This window comes from Rattus norvegicus, chromosome 5, assembly GCF_021556685.1.
Source record: "Rattus norvegicus strain SHRSP/BbbUtx chromosome 5, alternate assembly SHRSP_T2T, whole genome shotgun sequence".
Taxonomy (NCBI): Eukaryota; Metazoa; Chordata; class Mammalia; order Rodentia; family Muridae; genus Rattus; species Rattus norvegicus.
The window spans coordinates 78,958,276-78,983,087 of NC_141538.1; the positions used below are offsets into that span (position 1 = coordinate 78,958,276).

The 24,812-nt window shown below is 43.7% G+C and overlaps 1 protein-coding gene across 2 annotated transcripts; it reads left to right on the forward strand.

Annotated features, from left to right (window-relative positions):
* Window positions 1–5,891: 5,891 nt before the first annotated feature.
* Zfp483 (zinc finger protein 483) lies at window positions 5,892–23,161 on the forward strand. Of its 2 annotated transcripts, XM_087660212.1 has the most exons (7): window positions 5,892–5,944; window positions 6,394–6,532; window positions 8,063–8,591; window positions 10,556–10,668; window positions 13,441–13,567; window positions 13,907–14,017; window positions 17,055–23,161. In XM_087660212.1, exons 3-7 carry the CDS (start codon window positions 8,186–8,188, stop codon window positions 18,497–18,499), a joined length of 2,202 nt encoding a protein of 733 aa, XP_087516338.1. In that variant the 5' UTR covers window positions 5,892–5,944; window positions 6,394–6,532; window positions 8,063–8,185; the 3' UTR covers window positions 18,500–23,161. The 2 variants fall into 2 exon arrangements, with proteins under 2 accessions (XP_087516338.1, NP_596913.1); NM_133422.2 differs by lacking the exon at window positions 6,394–6,532 and having other exon boundaries at window positions 5,914–5,944.
* Window positions 23,162–24,812: the final 1,651 nt, after the last annotated feature.

Consider the following 24,812-nt stretch of genomic DNA (forward strand, 5'->3'; position numbering starts at 1 on the left):
AGCCTCAGTCTATACTTTCTCTAATGTTTAACAAGTGACAGAAGATAATATGTTTAAGTGTGACTTATTTGTGTTTTACTGTGTGCGCGCGTATGTTCAGGCTTGAATCTGGAAGCTTCATGCTTCCTAAGCATATATTCTATCCCTATCCCCTGCCTTTTCTGTTCATTTCTTTCTTTGAGACAGAGTCTTGCTATGTCCCTCAGTCTGGCCTTGAACATACATATGTATAACAATTGTTCATCCATTCTCCTGTACCTGCACCTCAGAGGGAGTTAGTTTTCTATCACTACAGTAAGCCACTGTGAGTAGTTCCATGGAAGACTTTGTATGAAAATATGTGTATTTGTTTTGATTTTTCAGGACAGGGTTTCTCTGTGTAGCCCTGCCTGTCCTGCAGCTCTCCCTGTAGACCAGGCTAGACTCGAACTCAGATATCCACCTCCCTCTGGGACTAAAGGTGTGCAGCATCACTGCCTGCCTTCTTTTTTTTTTTTTTTTTTTTTTTTGTTGCTGTAATAAAGTACCTGGAGCTAGATACTTACGAATAAAAGAAATTTATTTTGCTGACAGGATGGAAGTCCAAGATCAGGCATGCACATCTGGTTGGCCTCTGAGACACCAAGTTATACCATTGATGTATGACTGTAACCATTCACTCTTTGGGGAACTCATGCAATCCACAGACAAGCTAATGCCTTCTGGGGTGATATCCACAATTATGTGTTTAACTAAGTGAGATACCCACCTTCCCACTGGGCCCCACCTTATAAAGGTCTTACCACTGCTACACCAACGCCGAGGACCAAATGTGCAGCCAAAGAACCTTTGGAGCACAGACCACAATCAAACCGTAGCCTGCTTTCATTTCCACTGAGGTAGAGCTCAGCTAAAACAAAATCCACATCTCTTATATGTATATGACTATTTAACAAACACACTATGTATCACACACTCACCACCACCCTCAGGACATAACATTGGTCCACTGTGTAAAGACTTTCACTGCCGCAGCACTTCCTGCCTCTGCCAGGCCCTGCCATCCACTCTGATTTCTGCCTCTTCATCTGTCTTTTTAGAAATAGAATGGTGTCTATAGCCATACCACCCTAAGTGTGCTTGATCTCGTCTGATCTCAGAAGCTTAGCGGGGTTGGGCCTGGTTAATGCTTAGATAGTAATGGAACCATTTGGCCTACCTCTTGTGTCTGGCTCTGTGACCTTACATGCTGCCTTTGGGGTGTGGTCATATTTGCCTTCATCAGTAATCTAGTCCTTTTTACTGCTGAGCGGTATCTCATGAATATGAGAGTTCCTCCGTCTGGGTTGGTGATGAAGTATCCTCCAAAGACTCACGTGGCTCTCTGGAGAAGTGTTTGGCTCCTGAGGACTCTGACCTTGTCAGTGGATTAATCCCATAATGTATTTGTAGAGTGACATCATTGGAAGGTGGAGACAAGTTGGCCTAAAGCAACAGAGCCGTCTGACCATGGACTAAAATATCTGAAACCATGACCAGAAATAAGTTGTTCCTCCTCTTCCCCCCCACTCTCCACCCCCGCTGGTATTTTGTCACAGTGATGAAAAGTCAAATATAGGGAGTAGTGAGATGGCTTAGTGGGTAAAGGCACTGGCCATCAAGACTGGGGACCTAAGTTACATCCATGGAACCACAGGGTTCAAGGAGAGAACTGACTCCTCCAAATTGTCCTCCAATCACACGAGCCATGGCACATTGGGTGCACTGTGCACACAGCCATCAGTCTTTGAGAGTGGAAGACTGTACCCTGGTCCTAGCATTTGCCTTGTCCTCAGCATTTGGCAATCATTAGCAAAGCGTACTCAAACTTTGCCTTTTTTCTTTTTTTTCTTTTTTTTTTTTTTTTTGCAGCTAGATACTTATATTTCTCCTGAATAAATACTTAGGAGTGAGTCCACTGGGCTGTATAGTAATGAGTAAATCCTTTGAATTAAGATTTTATACTCCCTCCCACAACCCAACCTCTTAACAAGCTTTAGGCCCCCTTTCCCACCTCCCCTCTGCTGTGTGATCTCGGTGGGGAATCCCTCAGAAGCCCTCCATTACCTATTTCCTTGCAAGTCCTCCTGTGCCTCCCTTCCTTCTGTCCTGAGGAAGTTAGCCTGGCCTCTGGGCACCGAGGGTTAATCCCTCCGTGTATATCTCTCCCAGAATCTGCACTGGTAAGATTCATCTTGCTCTGCACCTTCCTCTCCCCTCTCTCCAGTGGCCGCTCAGCTTTGCTTACATCTGGCTTGTTGGCTGTTTGTTTCCAGAACTTGTCACCCTTTAAGGCTTTGCACAGCCTTTATCCTAGAGAGGGAAGCATGGCCTCCTGCTGGCACTAAGATCCTCAGAGTGCCAGCAAAGCCAGAGGGATGAGGACTTGTGTCACTGAAGGAGATGCACCTTCCAAGCTCGGGGCCCACAGACTGGATACCATGAACCCTCCAAGTCCTAAGGAGATACCTAAGAGGCAGCCTAAGATAAGCTACGTCAAGGTGTCATTCAGAAGTGCCCCTCTACTCCATTAGACAGCATCCGGAGCAAACAATAGCAATAGCTGAAGTTTTGTTTTGTCTTGAGATATGGTCTCACTATGTTTCCCAAGCTAGCTTCAAACATGCGATCCTTCTGCCTTAGCCTGAGTGCTAGAATTACAGATGTGCACCACTGTGTTCAACTAATATCAAGTTTTACAACAACTGCTGCAGAGCTAGAGAGGTAGTTCATTAGGTAGCACAAAAGAAGCTGTGGGTTCAAGCCCCAGCATCCCATAAAACCAGCACAGTGGCACATGCCTGCACTTTTAGCACTCAGGAGGTAGAGGCGTGAGGATCAGGAGTTCGTGATCATCATCCTCGGCTATATAGCATATTAAAAGCTAGCATGGACTACAAAAGCAAGCAGAGGCTGGAGAGATGGCTCAGTTGTGAAAGCATTAGTTGTTCTTGCAAAAGACCTGGGTCCGTTCCTAGCTCCTACCTGTCAGCTCACCACCATCTGCAACTCGAGTCTCAGGAGATCATACACCCTTTTCTGGCCTGCCTTCAAAGGCATCAAGAATGCATGTGGTGCATAGACATAGTTGCAAGCAAAACACCCACACACATAAAATGAAAATAAACAAGATTAAAAAAAAAATAAGAGCAGGGGTTGGGGATTTAGCTTAGTGGTAGAGCGCTTGCCTAGCAAGCGCAAGGCCCTGGGTTTGGTCCTCAGCTCCAGGGGGTGAGGGGGCAGCAAGCCAACAAACAAAACCCACCTGTCCAATACTATTGACTAGAATCCAGTCTTGTCCTTTTCCTGCTAAAGATGGAGGAGGATTCCTCTCCCCAAAGGCTTGTTTTTCCTGCACAAAAGCTGATTGGCTGCCATTCTGCTGCTGTCTAAGTGACCCTGGACATGCCTCTGTCTGCACTGTCTTTGAGAAGTCAAACTTACTCCATCTTGGGACCAGCCTTCATCTTAAAGAAAAGAAAAACGGCCTGAGAACTTGACCCACAGCTGAACCCAAGTTCCACCCATGTACCAGGAAGGACCCAACAGCTTGTCCTTGGCCAGAATTACTCCCTAGTTACTGCCTAACAACAGCGAATCAAAGATTAGTCTGATTGTTTCAGATGTACTTTCAGACCCTTTGTGGTTGTCTTGCTTCAGAGCACCCACCTGTCGGCTTATAGTCATTCTATTAGATACTTGCCAGACAGGACACCCCCTCCGTCACCCCTTCGCTTGCTCCTATTTTCCTACAAAAACTTGTCCTGCTGAGGGTTCAAGGCTGCTCCACCTTCCCTTCCTGTCCTGCTGTGTCAGGGTTATGTTGGAAGAGAACCCAAGCCTGGGTTTGTAATAAAGAGACCCTAATGCTATTACATCAGAGATGGCTCCTTGGTGGTCTTTTGAGGTTCATGAACGATTCCTGGCACATCTTCTTTTCTGTAACACAGATGGGAGGAGTAGGCAGGTCCTTGGCTTTTCAGTTTCAGGTTGATTCTAGAGCAGTCAGTGGTTCTCAACCTTCCTAATGCTTCCACCCTTTAGTACAGTTCCTCATGCTGTGGTGACCCACAACCAGAAACTCATTCTCATCGCTACTTTATAACAGTGATTTTGTTACTGTTATGAATAGTAATATAAATATCTGTGTTTTCTGGTGGTTTTAGGCAAACTCTGCGAAATGGTTGTTCAACCCCAAGAGGGTCTCAACCCACAGGCTGGGGACCACTATTCTAGAAGGGTTTCAGAAAACCAGCCAGCCCTTTACAAAGACACACATAAGCACACATATGTACTTCCTTCCCTATCCATGTAGCAGAACAGACGCTGCATTCTGAGCCCTGTAAACAGGAAACTAGTGTAAATAAAAGTCACAGGGGAATGCCAAGCAGCAATGAAATCAACTAGTTCTTAACCATAAGCAACAATGTTGACAAATCTCAAAGGCATAATATTGAATGAAAGAAGCCATCTATAAAGAGTAAATACTATCTGTTTTAGTTAGGAGAATGTACAACCCAGGCTATGGAGACAATAACAACAACTCTACTTTGTTATAAGTTAAAAACAAACAAAACAAAAACGAAACAAAGAAATGTGGGTTGGATGGATGGATCCTGCTTTTAAACATTCAAATGGACAGGTCACCCTTTATCCAAACCAAACCCAGGACCATACTTCACACTCCTTGGCAGCTGCCGTATGGTTAAACTGTACCCTCTGCCCATTTCTGGTCTTTATGAGCTAAGAGAAGTCACCCTAGTTTCAAAAAACTAGAAACTGCCCTCAGAGGAGTTCCATCAACAGTCTACTTGTAGGAAGAACATCTAGAATAGACAGATAGATGCTGCTGGTGTGGTCATCTCTACTATGACCTGCCTCACTTGAGTTATTTTCCTGCCCATCAATGGCTGCAGTACACCTCCATATCCTACTATCATCTCTTGATACTGTGATGCCACGGCTCTGTCTTCCATTATCAGTTAAACCACCTCTAGAATCACTTGGGAGACCAGCCTTTGGGCATGCCTATGTGGGATTATTTTGACTGCCCGCTGTAGGTGGCACCATTACCTGGGCAGGAAATTCTAGATTGCATAAACAGAGAAAGAGACCTGAACATTAAACAGCCCGGTGCTTCCGGGTTGTGGATGCCACGTGACCAGCTGCTTCAGGCTCTTGCAGCCTTGACTTCCCTGCCCTGAGGACCATTCCTTGAACCGCAATCTGAAATAAATCGCTTTTCTCCTTAATTTGCTTTTGTCAGGGTATTTTATCACAGTAGGAGAACAAGTAACTAAGATACTAGACTTTTGAGCAGTCCTTCCTTGGGAGGGACATAATCTACCTAGACATGGTGTACATGATGGAAGGGGAACACAAGAAGCTATGCAACAGTGCAAACAAAGTTTTGTGTAGGGTGCTTGGCCTCCAACCATGGTGGCATGTGTGGAATCCAAAGGATGACATTTGTATAGTGTATTTGCTGCGTTACTTATGGTTTGCACTAAAAGCATCGCTAAATGCTTTCTCAGTGGATTTTTTTTTTCCACTTTGAATTCTAGTGAACAGCGGTAATGGGAGAAGCTGAGTAAGATTTAAGGTTACTGTGGAAACAGGGCTGCATAGATCTAAAAAACCTAAGCCGGTTCTAGGCCTCTAAGCCTCTGGCGCAGCAATAATTTAACAGCGGAGCCCCCACCCCCACCCACCCCCAGCCGCTTCTCAGTGACCATGCGCAACAAGCCAGATAAGAGCCTATGGAAAGCACTTGGAGTTTCTGAAATCGAGGCCAGCGGACCCCGGGAATCGTAGTTCATAGCCTTTGCGCAGGCGCAGAGGCTTCCGAAGTCTTGCGCGCGCAGCTGCTGCGGGACAGGGTTCTGAACGCTTCTTGCGGTGCAGCTGGCTGCGGATGTTGGTGCAGGTATTGGTGGTTTATGACGTTCGTTTTGGAGCTGCGCGGGTTGCGGGCCCCGAGCACGACTTGGGCGGATTGGGACCCAGAGCATCCCGCGGACCAGGCGCTGCGCTGCAGATGCTGCTGCGTGGGCGTGCACTTCAGCAGCACCGCGTCCTCCCATCCTTCCATTCCTCCCAGTTTTCAGGTCTTGAAAACTTCGCCACCTTTGGTATTTTGAGCCGGATAATTCCTTGGTGTGTTTGCTCGCGTGCGTACGTGTGTATGTGTGTGTCCCTTTCATTAGATGTTAAGCAGCATCCCTAGCTGTATCTGTCAGCAACCTGGATCGTTCTTCCTCCGCGTTCCTAAAGAGCTGGAGGCCTCCAGGCTTTGCCAGCTGACACCTGTGGGGTAAATTGTAGCTGTTTTTCTCCTTCGCGTTGAGAACCTTTATCTGCGTCACATTTTCACAGAGCCTCTATGGAAGCAGCTGCGCATGTCTCAGTCACTGCGGAGTCCCAGGTACCCAAAGGGGTGCAGGTGACATGGTGGGCGCCTGATGGTTAGCAAAGAAATAAATGACATCTCGCCTGTGACATGTCGGGTCCTGAGGTGGGTGGTTAACGCTATGCTAACTGCAATAAGAGGCTAGTACATCCTGCCGAATAGTGGTACATCTCGGGTCCTATTTCCGAGATGAAAGAGATCTCTCTACACGCCTGTCCCCACAGTGCCCATTCCCACCTTTGTAGATCCCAGTCTTTTACGGAATGAATGCACGCGTGCAGCATAGGCCAGGCGGTGTGCCAAACGCCATTTAGAGATTAAAGGGAATTTCACACGGTGACGCGGCATGTCAGCTGAGAAGAATCGGAGCTTTTGGTTTTAATATGTTTTTTTTTTTGTGGGGTCACCCCCAACCCGTGGTGGTGGTGGTGGGTGTTAATGAGGGTTGAAACCACAACCTCCACATGCTAGTGGATAGTGTTCTATCACTGAGCAGTATCCGGCCCTGATTTTACTTTGTGTTTATGAGTGTTTTGCCTGCATGCATATCTGCACTGTGCATTTGAAAGAAGAGTGAAACTGGAGTTACAGATGGTTGTGAGCTGCTGTGTAGGTGACAGGAATAGAATCAAGGCTGGTTCCTCTGCTAGAGTGCCAGGAGCCCTGTTTTGAAGAATGAGTACAGGATTGTGACGAGTAAGAAGGCAGCATTCCAAGTGATGAGGGGGCAAGGATCTCTCTGGTGTAAACTCTAAGAAGGGTTTTGTCGGGTGTTTTTTTATAGCTGCAGTGTCAGTCTGTGAGGTTTCTAGGCAAATCCTAAGATTGTTCTGTGTGCCCTCAGCTTTGATCTTGGTCTTGGTGGACCCTGTAAGGGCTTCCAAGCAGGGAAATGGCAGGATTAGCTTTCGTGTATTGGGAGAAATCCTTCAGCTACAGCTCAAGAGTGCATTGAAGACAACTGAACTTAAGAGAGAAGCTCCAAAGGTTAAGAGTACCTGTTGCTCTTCCAGAGGACCCAGGTTCAATTCCCAGCACACACATGGCAGCTCATGACTGTCTATAACTTCAGCTCCAGGGATCTAATGCTGCCCTCTGACCTCCATGGGCACCAGGCACACTTGTGGTACACAGACATACATACAGGCAGGCAAAACACTCACGCACATAAAATAAATTTTAAGATAGAGAAAGTCTACCTTGGTTATTTATTATATGGAAAGTAAGAGTAGGGAGGAGAAATTTGGTAGTAAAATGTGAAATAGGATGTTAGAGTTGAGTGACCGGTAGGAAATGTGTGTTCGTTGAAGAGAAGACAGGACCTGTTTAATAGTTTTGCGCCTGGATAACTTCGAACCAGAGAGAGCTTCCATTTGTTTGTAAGGAGTATTAAGTGCGAAGTAACCGTCTGCTTACAGAGTATATTTAGCTATCTTCATTTAACTCTTGAGATTTTATTCCATAAAGAGTTTCCTTTTAATAGAATAGTTTGACTGAAGCTTTTCTGACCCCTTAAGTCTATAGGTAAAGGTGGAGAGGGAAGGTTCATTGTGTGGGTGATTTAAAAAAAAAATCAATGTTTTCAGAATTAACTATCCCTTTGCTCATTTAATGTCTTCTGTTTCTTCTTGGCAGTTCCTTCAAGACTGTACGTTGGATTCCTGGAGCTCTTGGTAGTTTTCCGTGCACAGATAGCACCTGTTAGCAGATCAGACTGATTCTCAGTGTAAAGAGGACTGGATTCCTGGTGCTGATACAATGCAAGCGTTAGTGCCCTCAGACATGATGGCAGGCATCTCCCCAGACCCTTCAGCTTTGCCTCTGAGTGAACAAAGCAGGGCCCCCAGAGTGGATACTCTGAGGGGCCAAGAAAGTATGTTAAGAGAGGACCTGGAGTCTTTCAGGCAGAAGTTCAGGTGGTTTTGTTACTCACAGGAAGAAGGACCCAGAAAAACCCTGAATCAACTCTGGGAACTCTGCAAGCAGTGGCTGAGACCAGACATTCACACCAAAGAGCAGATCTTAGAGCTGTTAGTGTTTGAGCAGTTCCTGAGGGTTTTGCCTGGAGAGATGAGGATTTGGGTGAATTCTCAGCATCCTGAGAGTAGTGTGGAGGTGGTGACCCTGGTAGAAGATTTGAACCAAACCCTTGAAGAAAAGGAAGGTGAGAGTTACGGGGGGAGTGTCGGGGTGGGGAGGGGTGAGAGGAGTCCCCTAAGATACGAAGTAAACCTCTCAAAGGAAGCCATACTGCTAAGATTGAAAATAAAAATTATAGTTATATATTCAAAAATAAGGGATAATTTAAGGCAGTGATTCTCAAGACCTCTTAGGGGTCCCATATCAGATATCCTACACAGCAGATTTTGCATTATGGTTCAACTGCCGTTAGGAAGCATCAATGAAAATAATTTTATGTTTGGGAGTCACCACAGCATAGCAACTGTATTAAAGGGTCGCAGCGTTCGGAAGGTTGGGAACCACTGATTTAAGGGAAACATTCTGTTTTACAGATTACTTACGATTAGTTCTACATTGTGGGGAGGGGGGCTCTCTTGTTAGAGACCCTAATTTTGGAAGGTGAGCGTGTTGCGGCGATAAACAGGTCAGAGAGGAGTCAGGCAGCCCACGTTTCAGGTAGGCAGGTTATCTGTGTGAACACAGATCAAATTGGTGGCAGTAAACAGTGCATCCTCCTAGCCTTCTTAGAGCTTGTGGTAGAATCCATTCTGCCCATTCATTGCCTCTGTGTGAAGAGACCTACAGTGAAGAATCCAGTGCTAACAGCAGTCTGTGAGGAAGAGCAAGTTCCTTAAATTAATTTTCTCCCATCTTTATATAGTTCTTTCTTTATATAATTTGCCCCAGCTATCTGGTCAATAAAAAAAAAATGCCTACAGTTCTTATTATAAGATGGTTAAAGTACGATTTGAAAAATTATTTCCCCTCACTTGAAAAAGAATTGTCATCTGAGGATGTTCAGTCACTGTGCATTCAGGCTCCTGGGGTCTTGACCCAGTCTCCTGCCCACCCATTAAGAGCTCAGTGAGTTTACCCAGACCCCACCTTCTTCTGCTCCCTTAAACTCACACTGGAGTTTTCTTGCTTTTTAGCTAGTATCTGTAGGAATCAGCTAGCAATCCTGGAGGCACATCCGGGTTTGTTTTGTTTAGGTCAATGTAATGCCTTTGTTCAGTCAACAGCTATAAATAATATTTGAGCAAAGCTTGTTTACCTCGGTCAATCTTACAAATTAAAAGTATTTTCTAAACCCTTCATTGTAAAGCTAAAGATATATTGAAGGAAGGAATCCAGTTTTTGTGGACTCAAGAACAGAAAAGATCTTTTGAGGAAAGAGAAGGGGGAAACATTTTTTTAATATAGAAAATGATCTCTGTGGCAGTTCTGAATCCTAAAGAGAAGGAAAACCTAATTTCTTTACCCTGCTCCAGAGAACCACAAAACACTGCAGCTATAAAATAGGTATTGGGTTTTCATTTCCCCATGGGCCTGTAGCCCCTATAACCCTTGTCATGTGCCAAGTGGCTAGAGCAATAAATGCTTTTTTATTAACACATTTGTCCTTTCCTCCTTGGTTCCTGAAACCTGTTCCAGAACCCTCAAGAGATGGTAAAGTGAAAGACATTTGTCTTGTTGTTGTAGTCACGCCTGAATTTAATGAGGTCATATTTGAAATGTCCATAAATATTCACCCATGAAGGCTGATTCCCGATGCAGCTGTAGGATTAGAACTCACAGCTCCAGAGAGGGAGGGGCTGGAAGTAGAGATGATGGCCAGTGGTGTCGTTAATCATGCCCACGTGGTGAAATTGTCTTCAAGAAAGCTAGGCATATGGTGACTCCAGGAGGGTGGTTATCCATGAAGAAAGTGTGGAAGGAGTTTCTGTCTGGGTGTGTCCCGGCCATAGCTACGTTCAGAAGTGCCAAGCTATGCAGCTTTTTTACCTGGCTGTTGTATCCTTTCTACTCTCCTTCATATTAAATAAGCAAATAAACATTTCCTGTGAGCCATTCTAGGAAACGAATCCAACTTGAGCGGTTGTGGTAAGTGCTGACTTGGTATGAAGAGAGGAGCTGAAAGACCAGATTGACTTTTCTCATTCCCAGATCGTAACACTCAGGCTCCTGATGTTTGCAAAGAGGAAGATTTGGGAGAAGAAGCGATGGCGGCAGCTCCTCCAAGTGCTGAGGTGGCGGCTCCTCCACGTGCTGAGCCACGTGTAAGTTTTCCTCCACTGGTTTTCTTTCTTCAGTGGAAACTGAGACATTAGTGAGGAGCATAAAGATACAGAATTAACCAAGCCAACTTGTAGATCACCGTTTACTTGCTGTTGATCTGGATTCACAGACAGTAACATAGTTCTAGTGCTAAACAAAGGCATTCACAGATGGTAACATAGTTCTAATGCTAAACAAAGGCATTTAAGGCCAGTGAGGCTGCGGAGTGGGCGAAGGCTACAGCAGGTGAGTCTGATCTCAGCCCCCCAGGTCTATGTAGTAGAAGGAGGAACCTGATTCCAGTGGGTTGAACTCTGACCTCCACAGGCATGCTGCAACATATTTAATGTACCACCCCCATCCTCAGAATGTTTGGGGAGGAAGCATTTACTAAATCCCAAAAGTTAGTCTTGACAGAAATGAGTCAAGTGGATATAGAACTATAATTTCTTAATATGGTAAGGAGCACCCCCACATAGGTAGACTCAGGAGATTAGAAAAAAGGAAAAAAAAAAAGCAGGGCTTACAATGTAAAAAAAAAAATGTCAATATTTCCTGAACATACTAGTCATCCAAGTGAAATAAGAGAGAAATGAGATATGTTGGAATGTGAGAGACAGTGGCATATTATTTACAGACAATGTTATTGTCTACTTGGAAGACCTTGGGTTCAACTGAGTAAGACTAGAACTCATACAGTAGCTGGGAAAAGCAACTGGTTATGAAGCAGTATTTCCAGTACTCATAATTACCAGTTAGGTGGGAAAAAATTAGTTATAAGTAATAATTTTATATGAGAACAAGTATGAGTTCTAAGAGTATATCTGCTTCCTAGTCCCTGGAACTTGTAAATATTATTTGCTGGAAGAAAAATCATTCACTGCAAGTGTAGTTAAGCTATAGGTTTTAAAATGAAGAATTGGTGCTACCAAAATTGGAAAGATGGGCAGACAGTGGTGACAAACACCTCTAATCCCAGCACTGGGAAGCAGAGGTAGGTGGATCTCTGAGTTCGAGGCCAGCCTGGACTACAGAGTGAGTTTCAGGACAACACGGGCTACACAGAGAAACCCTGTTTTGAAGAAAAAAAACAAGCAAAAAAATTGCTAATAAAATAGAACTGAAAAGATGAGGAGTTGGTTCTGAGTTATGTGAGTAAGCCTTGAGTGTCATCATCCAAGAAGCACGGAGAGTTTGAACACAGAGTGATGATGGTGGTGATACAGACAGGGACGCAATTGAAGGTACTGGACCACAATCTGGGAAGGTGAAGGGATGCTGGCAGCTGCCAGAAGAGACAAAATATGGATTCAAAGGAGTACACACCTGCCAGCTCCTTGATCTCCTATTCTGACCTCTGGACTTATGAGAGAATATAATTCTGTCATTTGAAGTCTCAGGTCCTGGTATCTTTTATATGGTCTTAACATTGACAAGATGCTAATCCAAGCTCTCGAAGACACCTGTCCTGCCTCCCTGACACAGAGGATGCTTTAAATTCTATCGGACTGAAAATGAAAATTTACGCTATACATGAGAGTGTGCACCTGTACAATCTCAGAGCTCTGGAAACTGGGTCAGGATGGCTGGTTTGAAGCCAGTGTGGGTTCCAAGCAAGTTTCAAAGGAGAAAGAAAACTGGAAAAGTGATTTTAATGAGGTAGTATACTTGTGTGTGACCATGACATAGTTATAAGCACGAGTCTATGACCAAACTGGATTCTCTTTGACTGCAGATTTGAGAGCATTGCTGCAGCTAGGTGTGGTGGGGCACACCTACAGTTCCGTACCAGAAGCACCAAAGCAGGAGATCCTGTGCCAGTTTGAGGCTAGCCTGGACTGACAAGAGAAACCGGAGAAACTTTTTCTCCTTAATAACAGGCATCATGACTAAAGTTTACAACAGCTGCTACTATGTATTTAATTGTTATCTATAGTTAGCTTAGAGTCTACAGATATGAGGATGGCCAGTGTCAGTCATACCCTCCTGTCTGGTTTTCCTTTTAATCTTAGAAATTAATGTGTTAGGGTTAACTTGATTAGTGTTAGCAGTTTAGAGAAGCCTTATCCAGTCAATATTTGATACAGTAATTTGTTCTGTGTTTCTTGTAATAGTTATATGTACTCTGAAACTCACTTTGAAGCTTTAAAAAAAAATCACAAGGCTGGACTAGAGAGATGGTGTAGTGGCTAAGAGCACTGGCTGTTCTTGCAAGGGAACGTCAGTTCAGTTCCCAGCTCCTACATGACAGGTCACAACTGTCCTCCACTCTAATTCCAGCAGAGCCAGTGCCCTCTCTTACCCTCTAGAAGCACAAGTCACACATGCAGAATACATACATGTATGGGGCAGAACACTCATGTATATGAAAATAATAAATTCTTTTAAAAAATAAAAAATGTACCAGGCCTGGTTGGACATGGTCCTACAATCCCAGCTACTGGAAGGCAGTGGCAGGAGGAACTCAAGTTCAGAACCTGCTTAAGCAACTTAGTAAGAACTACCTAACGGCAAAAAGTAAGAAGGGTGAGTCTAATTTCATGGTAGAGCATTTATAGTATTTACCATTCCCTGAGTTCAGTTTCCAACTCACACACACACACACACACACACACACACACACACACACACACACACACGAGAGAGAGAGAGAGAGAGAGAGAGAGAGAGAGAGAGAGAGAGAGAGAGAACGAACGAACACTAACTGCTTCTCTGAATCCTTAAGGTCTATTGGGAACCAGTACCACTCACAGATGCTGTGTTTCATCTTCTAGGAAGCTGTAACATTTGAGGACGTGTCTGTGGACTTTACCAGAGGAGAGTGGAAGCTGCTGGAACCTTCTCAAAGGGAGCTATATAAGGAGGTGCTGCTGGAGAACTTAGGGAGCCTAGAAGTTCTGGGTAAAGGCATCTCTTCATGATCTAGCACCTAAGAAGGTAGCCTCTTCATCTTCTGTTCCTATCTGAAAGAAAAGTGTCATGTGACTATCCGGTACCTGACATGACTATTCCTGAAAATGGACCCTAAAATGTACTTTCTGTGTGATACTCCCTTCTCAGTAAGTTTTTACTTCACTTCATCATCCTCAATGTTATGCCTTCCTGTCCTTCCTCCTTGGATTCCTCCTTCTCTATGTTTGACAGTGTCTTTCTCGTTCTCAGAGAAACAGGCTAAGTATGAATATCGGGTCACCTTTGCTGTATGTGTAAATAATCATTTTCTATCTTTTCTCTGAGCAGGCTCTCCTGTTTCCAAATTCGACTTGATTTCCCATCTGAAGTGGGTTAAGTTGCCAAGGGTACTGGAAAAAGAACTCTCAAAAGACCCTAGACCAGGAGAGTCGGTAAAAGGTAAGAAGGAAATGAAAACTGTTGCTGACCAGGCCAGTGGGGAAATAAATCTTTGACGAGCTGGGAGAGCCTAACGCTAGACTATAAAGTTGATGGTTAGAAAAGAGCCTTCGCCTTCCTGGGGTGTTAATGGGGGCACTGTTGGTTTGGGTCCTCCAAAAGGTGGATGCTAAGACGTGTATCTCCAAGCCAGAGATTTGTCGGGGGAAATTTCAAGTGAAGAAAAACATAGTTGGCATTGCCGTCGTTAGAGTGCAGTGCATCTGAGTGAGGGGGAAGGAAAGGAGGTTGGGGAAGAAGGATGTTCAGCTGAAGATGGTCTGTAATTATTTAATATACACTTTAATAATGAAAATGCAGTTACATACCTTAAAAAAAATTGGAACTGGCCTTTTCTGACCTACTTTCTAAAGCATTTGCTTTAGTCAACCTCTCAGCTGTTTCCACTATAATTGCATAAATAAAAAACAATTGTTTTTATTATGCTTAAGCAGCAGCTTAGAGATTCATCCCCAGAATGGGTATTGCATTGTTTTGCAGTGCTATACATGTTAAAACGCTATTTTTATTAAGGGACTTAACATAATTTATGTTGAGTTAGTAGTGATAATAATTTAACTCGTACCCATCAGTAATGAGCTAGCAGTACATAATTTAGAAATCACAAGCAAACAATTTGAGGAGATAACTGATAAAACTGAAAATGCGAGTGGCTCATAAGCATACGTTTAAAGCGGCAGTACTGTTAGGAATTGAATCTGTAGCTGCTTAAAGGTCACTGATCAGAGGTGACTATTGAAGCTTATATTCCTTAACTATTCTGTAAAGTTTTACACACACACACACACACACACACAGAGAGAGAGAGAGAGAGAGAGAGAGAGAGAGAGAGAGAGAGAGAGAGAGAGAGAGAACGAGAACAAAACTTGGGTCCAGTATCTCATGCATTCTAAACATACATTCTACCACTAAGCTATACCCCTAACTGTAGGAACATAGTCCGATAAACGTTCAATAAGGAAACCAATAAATTATATAGGATAGATTATTATGTAACTGATTAAAAATACCATTTTCAAAAATTACCAGTGAACCTGGAAATCTAAAAGAAAAATACAGAATTTGGGCTGGCTCAGTGGTTAAGAACACCGGCTGCTCTTCTAAAAGACAATTTCCAGCACCCTCATGTCAGCTCATAATTGCCTGTAACTCCAGTCTCAAAGAATCTGATAACTTCACACAGACATATATGCAGGCCAAACACCAATGCACATGAAATAAAAATTAATTAAAAAAGTATTTTTCAAAATAAGAAAAATAACAATACATCTTAATTTTTCTATTCTATATGAAAACATTCACATAACTTGTAAATAGTAGGATTTTAAGTTCTGGGGGTTTGGAGTTGGTTGGTTGGTTTTTTGGTTTTTCAAGACAAGGTTTCTCTGTATAACCCTTGCTCTACAGACCAGGCTGGCCTTGAACTCAGAGAGAGCCACCTGCCTCTGTCTTCCAGGCACCAGGGTTAAAGGCATGGGCTGCCGCCATAACTGTCTGTTAAAACAATAAGGAAGATGATTGTGCTCTATGATTAAAGACCAGGGTTGGAGCCAGGGAGATGTCTTCGTGCTATGCTCAGTGCTATACAAGCATGGAGGCCCAGGTAGAATCTCCCATGGAAAAGCCAAGCATGGATTTCTGTGCCCGTAATCCCAGCCTTGGAACAGACACGGGTAGACTTCAAGCAACTATTGGCCAGCTAGACTAGCTGAAATAGCCAGCTCCTGGTTCAGTGAAAGATCCCGTATTTTTAAAAAAGTGGAGAGTGTCAAAAGATACCCAGCATTCTCCTCTGACCTCCTCATGCATATATAATGGGCATGTGTACATGGGCATGTGCATTCACACACACACACACACACACACACACACACACACACACACACACACACACACTATAAGGGGGAAACCAGAATGAAAAATACAGTTAATAAATGAATTCAAAATTCTCAGAAAAATGCAATGAATATATGGTTTTGGAGAAAGTTCCATTTTGATCATCGGACTTTGCGCCTTGGATCCTGTCAGATTTATTAAAATGTGCTGGGGCATTGCATTCTAGGTCACAGGTTTTCAGACCCAAAGAATAGGATTACCAAGTGTTGTGATAGGGTGGAGCAATAAATGGATACCTGGTTCTAATGGCTTCAAGATTGTAGTGCCAGACTGTGGTAATGTCTGAAGACTGATCAGAGGTGTGTGTGGGTGAAGTGATTTTCTGTAAAACTTAATGCATTCGTCTGCTTTGAGGAATGGCCGTATAATATAGGGATCAAAAGAATAGACTGTGGTGTCAAATTAAAATAAGGCTTTAGGGTCCGGAGAGATGACTCAGCAGCTAAGGGAGCTACCTGTTCTTCCTGGGTTCCTAGCACCCACATGGCAGTTCCCACCATCTGTAACTCCAGTTTTCTGGCCTCCATGGACACTGCACACATGTAGTACGCAGATATACATGTAGGCAAAACACTCATACAAAATTAAAATAAAAGAATCTTAAATCTGGCTTTTACCACTCCCAATACATACGACTTTGGACAAGCTTCTGCCTCTCTGTCCAGTTGTGACGTCCATAAAATAAATTGCAAGATGTACTTCATTGGTTGTTGTGAGGATTAATTAAACAGTGCAAATACAGTGCTCACTGGGGACCAGCCATTTGGGCAGCATTTGAAGATAAGGTCTGGGAGTAGAGAGAATGAGTAGGCTTGAACCTGGTACAGAAATTAGTAAGAAGAGTGAAGACTGGCAGCTTTCCTCACATAAAGCACAAGCTTTTCACCTTCCACTCAGTTTTTCTTAGCCTCTGCGTTCATCTTGCTTTCCTATATCACCTTTTCTCTTGTCTGTTTTATGCGGCTGTAACTGGTAACTAAGCCATATTTCTTTAAATCATTACTGTGTTCCTACGTTTGTCCCAAATATAGCAGTTTCCTTTGTTGCAGATGGGAAATGCTTGCTCTGTTATCTCTTTTAGAGAGTGAGTCTAGAAGTGAATTGGATGCTTTTATGGAAGAGTTGACTTTAGAGAAAACAGTAGAGTACTGCTTCAGCGGCGGTGGCTATGGCCTGAAGACAGAATTCCAGAAGCGGCTCGGCAAACCCGAGAAAGACCATGGCAGGCGGAAGAGCCATGAGAGTAAGGAGGCTGAGTCAGGAGAGACGACCTCTGAGAAGAATGTCAAGCAAACTTCCGCCATGCTCAAACATCGGAAAGCCCTCTTAACAAAGACGTCTCAGAGGTCTAAGGAAGGCAAGAAACCCTTCAGCTTTCATTCAGCTCTTGTGAACCGCAGAGAGCTCAGTGGGGGGAAGTCCAGGAAATGCAGTGATCGTGAGAAGGACCCACATCGCCCTTTGTCTCCTACTGAACGTAAGAGACATCCTAAAATTGGTTCGCTGCGTAAGACCGAGAAGTGTAGTAAGTGCGGGGTAGACTTTACTCGAATCCTAGGGTGTGTTGAAAGCTCTCAGTGTGAAAAATGCAGGAAGAATTTATTTCAAGATGAAACCTCAAGTAAGGACCAGGAAGCCGACACTGAAGAGCCCCGTAAGTGTAAGAAGTGCGGGAAAGCCTTGGAGTACGGTTCAAAACGCTCCGTGTGTGTTGAATGTAGAAATGCTCACAAAGCTAGCCCCTCCCTCAAGCCACAAGGCAAAACTGACAGGAGAAAGAAGTCTTATAAGTGTGATGAGTGTGGGAAGCGCTTTGCCGAGGAGAATGATTTCAGTCAGCATCAGAGAACCCATACCAGAGAGAAGCCCTATGTGTGTAAACACTGTGGGAGAGCTTTCAGCGACAACTCGTCGTTTTGTCAGCACCAGAGAATTCACACCGGAGAGAAACCATATACGTGCAAGGAGTGTGGGAAATCCTTCACTCACAGTTCTTCTCTTTCAAAACATCAGAGGATACACACCGGAGAGAAGCCCTATAAGTGTAAGGAGTGTGGGAAAGCCTTTAGGCAGAATTCTTGCCTTACCCGACATCAGAAGATCCACACCGGAGAGAAACCATTCTTGTGTAAGGAGTGCGGGTTGTCGTTTCGCCTCTTTAGCAGCATCATGTATCATCAAAGACTCCATAAGGGAGAAAAACCCTACAAATGCCCTCACTGTGAGAAGGGTTTCCCCTCTCATTCCCGCCTCAGTCGGCATTTGAGAATCCACACCGGTGCGAAACCATACAAGTGTAAAGAGTGTGGGAAAACTTTCAGGCAGAGCTCGTCGCTTAATTTGCACATCCGAACCCACACTGGAGAGAAGCCCTACAAATGCAATTACTGTGGCGCGGCCTTTACCCGCAGCACGATCCTCGTTGAACATGTCAAAACTCACACTAGAGTAAAGTACGACTGTAAGAAGTGTGGTAAGAGCTTTAAAAGCCGCTCAGCCAACCTTAGACATCACTGTACACTGTAATCCTGGGACCGGGGGAGGGTGGAGGGGAGTTTAGTTCAGATTGTGCCCTTATTTAAAAGCTCAAATCGGAAACGACCCACCGCATCGATGAGAAGCTTTTCGCCTTCAGTGAGGTCCCAAACCGGGACTTCTTCCCCATTGGTCCCTCTTCTTGAGGGCGGTCAGTTTCGATTAGACCTGGTAAAGTCACGTTGACGCGGAGAAAGCGTGTGAAGTGACATGATTCTGAGAAGACAAACGTAAGTTCAAAAAACACTTTCCTTAAGGAATTCTCCCTTTGGTCTCCCTTTCACTGCCGTACCTGGGAAAGAACATGACGGGACTCCTTAACCTGGGTTCCATCCCAGTTTGCCAACCAACCACTGTGTCACCTTCAACAAGTCACGTGGACCTTCTGAAGGCTAAGTTTCTTTACCAGTGGAGTTGAAGAGATGAAGACTTCTCAGTTCTCTTCTTATCTGATACTCTGATACTGCAGAAGTAGTTTGAGAATGTTTAATTCGTTGGAATTGTCGCACCCGGTAGACAATTGCCTTCGTACAGGTTAGTGAACTTCTAGATTAATGTGAACACAGAATGTTTGGAATAGGATCTAGGATGTGGTGAACAGAACACATCAGGGAAGCTCCATGACGTTCGCTTTCAGCGATTGTTCTAATTTGCACAAATCACTCCATCTTTTGAGTTTTGCCCCAGTGGATTGAAAAACCAGAGAGCTTGTTCCTGCCGTCCTAATGGTAACGGTCCTAGGAGAAAAATAAAAACTAGCTGTTTAGGGTGGATTATCTCCCTGCAGTGAGCACAGCCCTCTGTAAGAATCCTGTATGACAGAAGTCACGGGATGTTACATTGAATCAGATTGGGGCCTTAGACTGTTTTAGCTGTGAGGTGAAGTATGTATTACACACAAAGCTTTCACTGTTTAGAAATAGGGAATTTCGTGTGTTGAAGAAAATTGTGCTTGTCTTTTAAAATATACAAATTATACTATATTAGTCCATTATTTCCACAAGTGCCCAGCTGAGGTAGGGTTGCCACTTTAAATGCCATGTTTCTCTTATAGCTGCCTTTCTTATGGCAGGCATGTGATATTTTTTTTCTTTTTTCCTACTATGCCATTTGGATTATACATACGCTAGAATCTCAAGGGACCCCATTGATAAGAAGTGAAAGTCAGGAAAAGAGCACATAAGTAAGCTGTAGTTGATAGTTTCTTTTGTGCAGCGAGACTTCAATGGAATGGACTGTACAGGTATTGATGGGTGTTCCTTAAATTTGTCACAAATGGAATCTTAATTTCTAACTGGAAAGGGAATTAAAGACCGTGAATGAGTTATTTTGGGTCTTGGGTCATTAGATTCCAGAAGGACCTGATTGTGGTATAGAAATAAGTTCCTGAAGTTGACATTTAAGGCAATTCAGGGAGAGCTAAACCAGAACTCTGGTCTTACGGGTATGACGGATCTATAGTGCTGATCTGAGGCTCAGGAATATCAGGAATATTTGCTGATGTAATGTGCTTAGGTCTGAAATGCTACCTCTGGATATAAGGGTGGGTTCTTCTGGGTGGCTCCTCCTCGTCCTAAAGCCCGAAAGAATCAGACGTTACTTCGTGATAAATTGATCAGTATAGCTGTTGCCAAACGGACCAAGTAAACACATTCCTGACATCAAAGGAATCTGGCTTCTATGAGTCTTTCACATGGGCTTAAGGATTTCTGAAACAGTATATTGTATTGAAATATGTAATGGAGTACGCAAAAAAAACTCTTGAGAAGAGATCTGTTCCAGAATGTCCTAGGGAATTTCACAAGAGGATATTTTTATCCCAGTCTCAGTTGGGGATTGGAAACAAAACTTTTTTTTTTTACAATTTTATTAAAATATAGAATACATACGCTTAAAACCAAGGTTTGCTATTTGTATATGTTTTCGTCAGTTTTACTGAAGTGCACATTTGTTACCATAATCCATTTTTCATAACATCACCCTAATAAGAGTACCCATTGGATACACCATTTATATATAATTCTCATCGCTGACCCTTACTATTAAGATGTTGTTTGTCAGTATTGATTGTTGCTTGATAATACTCTACCATATGATACTTCATCCATATACCTTTGAGAGGACATTCTCTTCTTTCTCCTTAGGTGGTTGGCCATTAGGAACAACACTGTGAATGTAATGTGTAAGTCTGTGTAGACATTAATTTTAACCATTTTGCTTGGTAGACATCTACAGGTAAAGTTTCTGGCCATGTAAATTTTTGTTTAGCTATGTAGGAAACTGCCACACTGCTTTCCAGTGGGACTACATCATTGTCAGTTCTGGCCAGCAGTGTGTGAAGGATCCATTTCCTTTACAACTGGGCCAATCTTTAAAAAAATGTTAGTCACCCTGATAAGGGGCATTTCCAGTGCTTTTAATTTGTATCTCCCTGATGACTGACATTATCATCTGCCTTTCATATATCTCCTGAGTTTTCTCAAATTTCTTATCCATTTAAAAGTCAGGCTAGTTGAGGTATTTATACAAGTTCTTTATCTGCACGCAGTCCCTCATCCAATACGAGCTTTCCCTCACTGTGCACTCTAGGAAACTACAAACCCTACTGCAAAATATTTATCAACCGCTAGTAAATCGCACAAAAGCCATTCAGTCTGACCTAGCACCCACATACTTAAGTCAGTTTTTAGAGTGTCAGGTCAGCTAAGGGTTTTTAACTTATGCTTTATGACTCCTCATAGAATTTCTTAAAGCCTCATTTAGCATTTTTGTCAGTTTACAGTGATAAGTATTTTAATCAGCTACAGTTTTAAAACCAAGTCCTTGTTCTTTAGAATTTTTCATAATGAGTTTCTATATAGAAATTTCTTTTTCATCATGGGACAACAAAGCCTCTGCTAGTGAGTTTACTTTTATTCTTTTTACTTTAGAATTACCTCTGTGTGCTCTAAAATGAGCCATGTCGGTTGCTTTTGGGTCGTACCGTTCTGTGGTGTCCATGCACGCAGTTACAGCTCCTCTCCAGCCCTCGTCCGCCCTCCCACACTCAACTCACGGAGATTGACTCTCCGTCCTCCTCTCTCCCAAGTCATCACAATTCCACTTCCTTTCCTCACCTGACTCTTGTCAGTTCGTCACACACATAACAAGACAATGTGTGTCTTTTTGTGCCTGGCTTATCTCACTTGGCTTATAACCTTGCAGGCATTCAAGGACATCTTCGGTTGGACTTCCTAGTGCAGGAAGTCTTAAACTCTTGTGAGTCATGGGGTAGTGTTGATAAAAGAACACAAGGTCATTACATGTCCTCTGTCTCACTGGTTCCGTAAACTAATCATTGCTCATGCATACGGAAGAACCGGAGAAGATGGACCTGTCTCCTCTTGGGAGTCTGCGTTAGCAAACTGACTTCCAGCATGAGTCATATGCTATAACGGAGCAATGAGAACCTACCATCTCTTGCTTTAAAAGGACAACCCCTCTGGTCTTTTAACTCAGCTACCATTAGTTTCTTCTTGAAAGAAACTAATCTTTCTGCCTAGCTGAAATTCCTTGACAGATGAAATTTTTTTCTAATAAATCAGAAGTCTGAGATTTGAGCCAATGAAGTGGCTTCTCTTTGTAAATTTGGGTGTTCTTGGAGACAATATAATCAAAATTTTCCTTGAGCAATGTCTTACACAGATCATCTAAAACTAAAAAAAATAAAATAAAATAAAATACTTGAAATTTTTCAAATTTTGAGTCAACTGATTTTTGATAATAGGAATGTATATATTCTGTGAGAAATGCGTAAATTTGCTCATGTTGACACTGAGCAGAATTGTTAGGTGGCGTGCGGTGTTTGCTGTTTTCGTGTGTACTTTTCAGAGTGTCCCTCTTTTCCCAAAGTGTTTTGGGTGGGTTGTAATACTTGGGTTTACTTTCACCCCCCTGTGGTTCTCTTTGTGTGTGTGTGTGCATGTGCAAGAGTCCAGCCGCTGTGTAACTGGCACGCCTATAACCCAGAACCTGTTAAAAATCACTTAAGGTATCTTGGTTAGAAATTTAGATTTCATTTTGCTGGGTTTTGTGGAATTTTTTTGACTAAGTTGTTGAAGAGAGATGTAGATCTGAAGTGCTGTCTTCAGTATTGCCTACTGTGTATCTTTAATACTTGAACTCTGTGTCTGCTGCTGCTGCCACCGCCGCTGCTGCTACTGTAAATCGCAACTGGCATTCATCAGCGAATGTGCATTGGACCCTCTTTCCTTCTTTCCCTGCTGTGACACCTACAGTATGAGCTTCTGTGTCTGCACTGAATCCTGCCTTAGAAATATGCCTTTGACTAAACTTTAAATATTTTTCCATGTATTTTTACCTATAGAGTAATCACGATTCCAGTAAGAAGCACTTTGATTTGTGGTTATGAACTGTACAAGTAACGCTCGCTTGTGCTAAGCGCGTGCTGTGCTGACGTAATCCTTTATGACATCCCATCTGTTTGGAGACAAATGTCATTTGTCAGCTTGTCAGTGCTGACTAGATAGGTGACTTATTTGCGTGTCACGAAAGTGCACGCTCCTCTGCAGTGTCAGAGCGCCCTGTACTGTGCATTGGTTAAAGTGAATCACAGATCTACTAAAACAATAAAGTTGTATTTAATGAAGAATACCTCTTGCTTTGGGTTTTTTTAATTTTTTTTTTTTTTAGATTTTATTTGTTCATATGTGTGCATACATGAACGTGCCTGTCATGTCATGTGTGTGGAAGTCAGAAGACAATTATGGGAGTTGATTCCCTCCCTGTACTCGTGTCTCCCAAGGATCAAACCTAGACTGTCAGCCTTGGTGGCAGGCCGCCTTACCTGCGAAGCCATCTCATTAGCCCTAGCTTTTATTTTTAAAGAAGTGCCATTCATATTTTCAGTTCTCAATAGCCTCCACTGGTTACCAAATTAGACAGAAGAGTTGGGGAAAGAAATGTTAACCAGGGGAATCCGACTGTTTAATTAAAACAAAGCATCGCAAAGGCCCAAGGCAGGTGTTGACGCGATGTGATTTCCTCCCAGTGCTCTGAGAATGTCAAAGTGAAGAAATTCAATGAAGCGCGGATATAAGGGCGGGAGTAACTATGACTCTCTTAAGGTAGCCAAATGCCTCGTCAAGCAAGCTACAGCAGCTCACTTCAGTCAAGGATAATTTCCCAGACTGACCCTCTAATATCTTGCTGCTCTGCAGTATCTTGCAGCCATTCCATCCAGATCACGTGACCTTCAAGTTCCGAGAGTCAGGGAAAGGAGAGATGCAGCGCCCACAGCTTTTAGACTGTGACCTAGTGCTCTGTCCTGCACACATTAATCCTGGAAACCAGTCTGGGGAGGTGAGTGGGTGAAGAGGGAATAGAGGAGAACAGGAGTAGCAGGATCAGGTGGCCATGCTCGCCCCGCTTGTGCACCACCCACTACCGTATCTCAGCACCACAGCATGTTTTTAGGTACAGCACCCAGAAGCAGAGGGAAGCTGGTCTCTGCGGGAGGTCTCCCCAGGCCAACAGGCTCTGCCCGCCCTCATCCAAGAGGAGAAAGCAGTGGTTGGTAGTGTTTGCATACACTGCACTCACAAGGACGGCCAACATTGGTGCTTGGACCAGAGAAGGGCCTTGCCATACCTCCGAACCTCGCCAAGAAGGCTTTGGCACTCTAGTGGAGCTGAGGCACTGAGGTCATTGGCACGGCCATGCCACATTCGAGACTTCATCTGCCCCTCTACGTTTAATTGGCTGTCAGCTCCCCACAGCCTAGAAACAGCTTAGAGCCATTGGTCATACCTAGGTGACAAGGGGCTCCAGGGCACTGCAGGGAGCTCAGAGGGGTGTCCCTTGGATAGTGTCCTAGGGTACTTTTAATATTTGGGAGGAACCTGGAAGACTTTTAAAAGTCAAAAGTCTATTTTTGTTTCAAGTCTTCATACAATCTTTAAGTCTTTCATGCATTTTAATTAAAATAGAATTTTATCACTTTCCCCCACCCTTGGGGAGCAGCCAGCCTGTCGCAGTTGTCCTTCCTCCATCTCTATCTACCTTATGCCTTGAGACAGGGCTGTCACTGACAGGGCTCTCTGGCACTGCTGGTTTGCTCTGGGGGTTCCATGCCTCCCCCTCCTCCATGCTGGAGGAGGCCAACATCCAGGGCCAACAACATACATACCTGGCTTTTCAGTAGGTTCTGGGGATCCAACATTACATTTGCACTGCAAGCATCACCCCAGCTTATAAAGCCCTTACTTGACAGTAAGAGACTCCAGGTTCTATTGTCCTCGTTGGA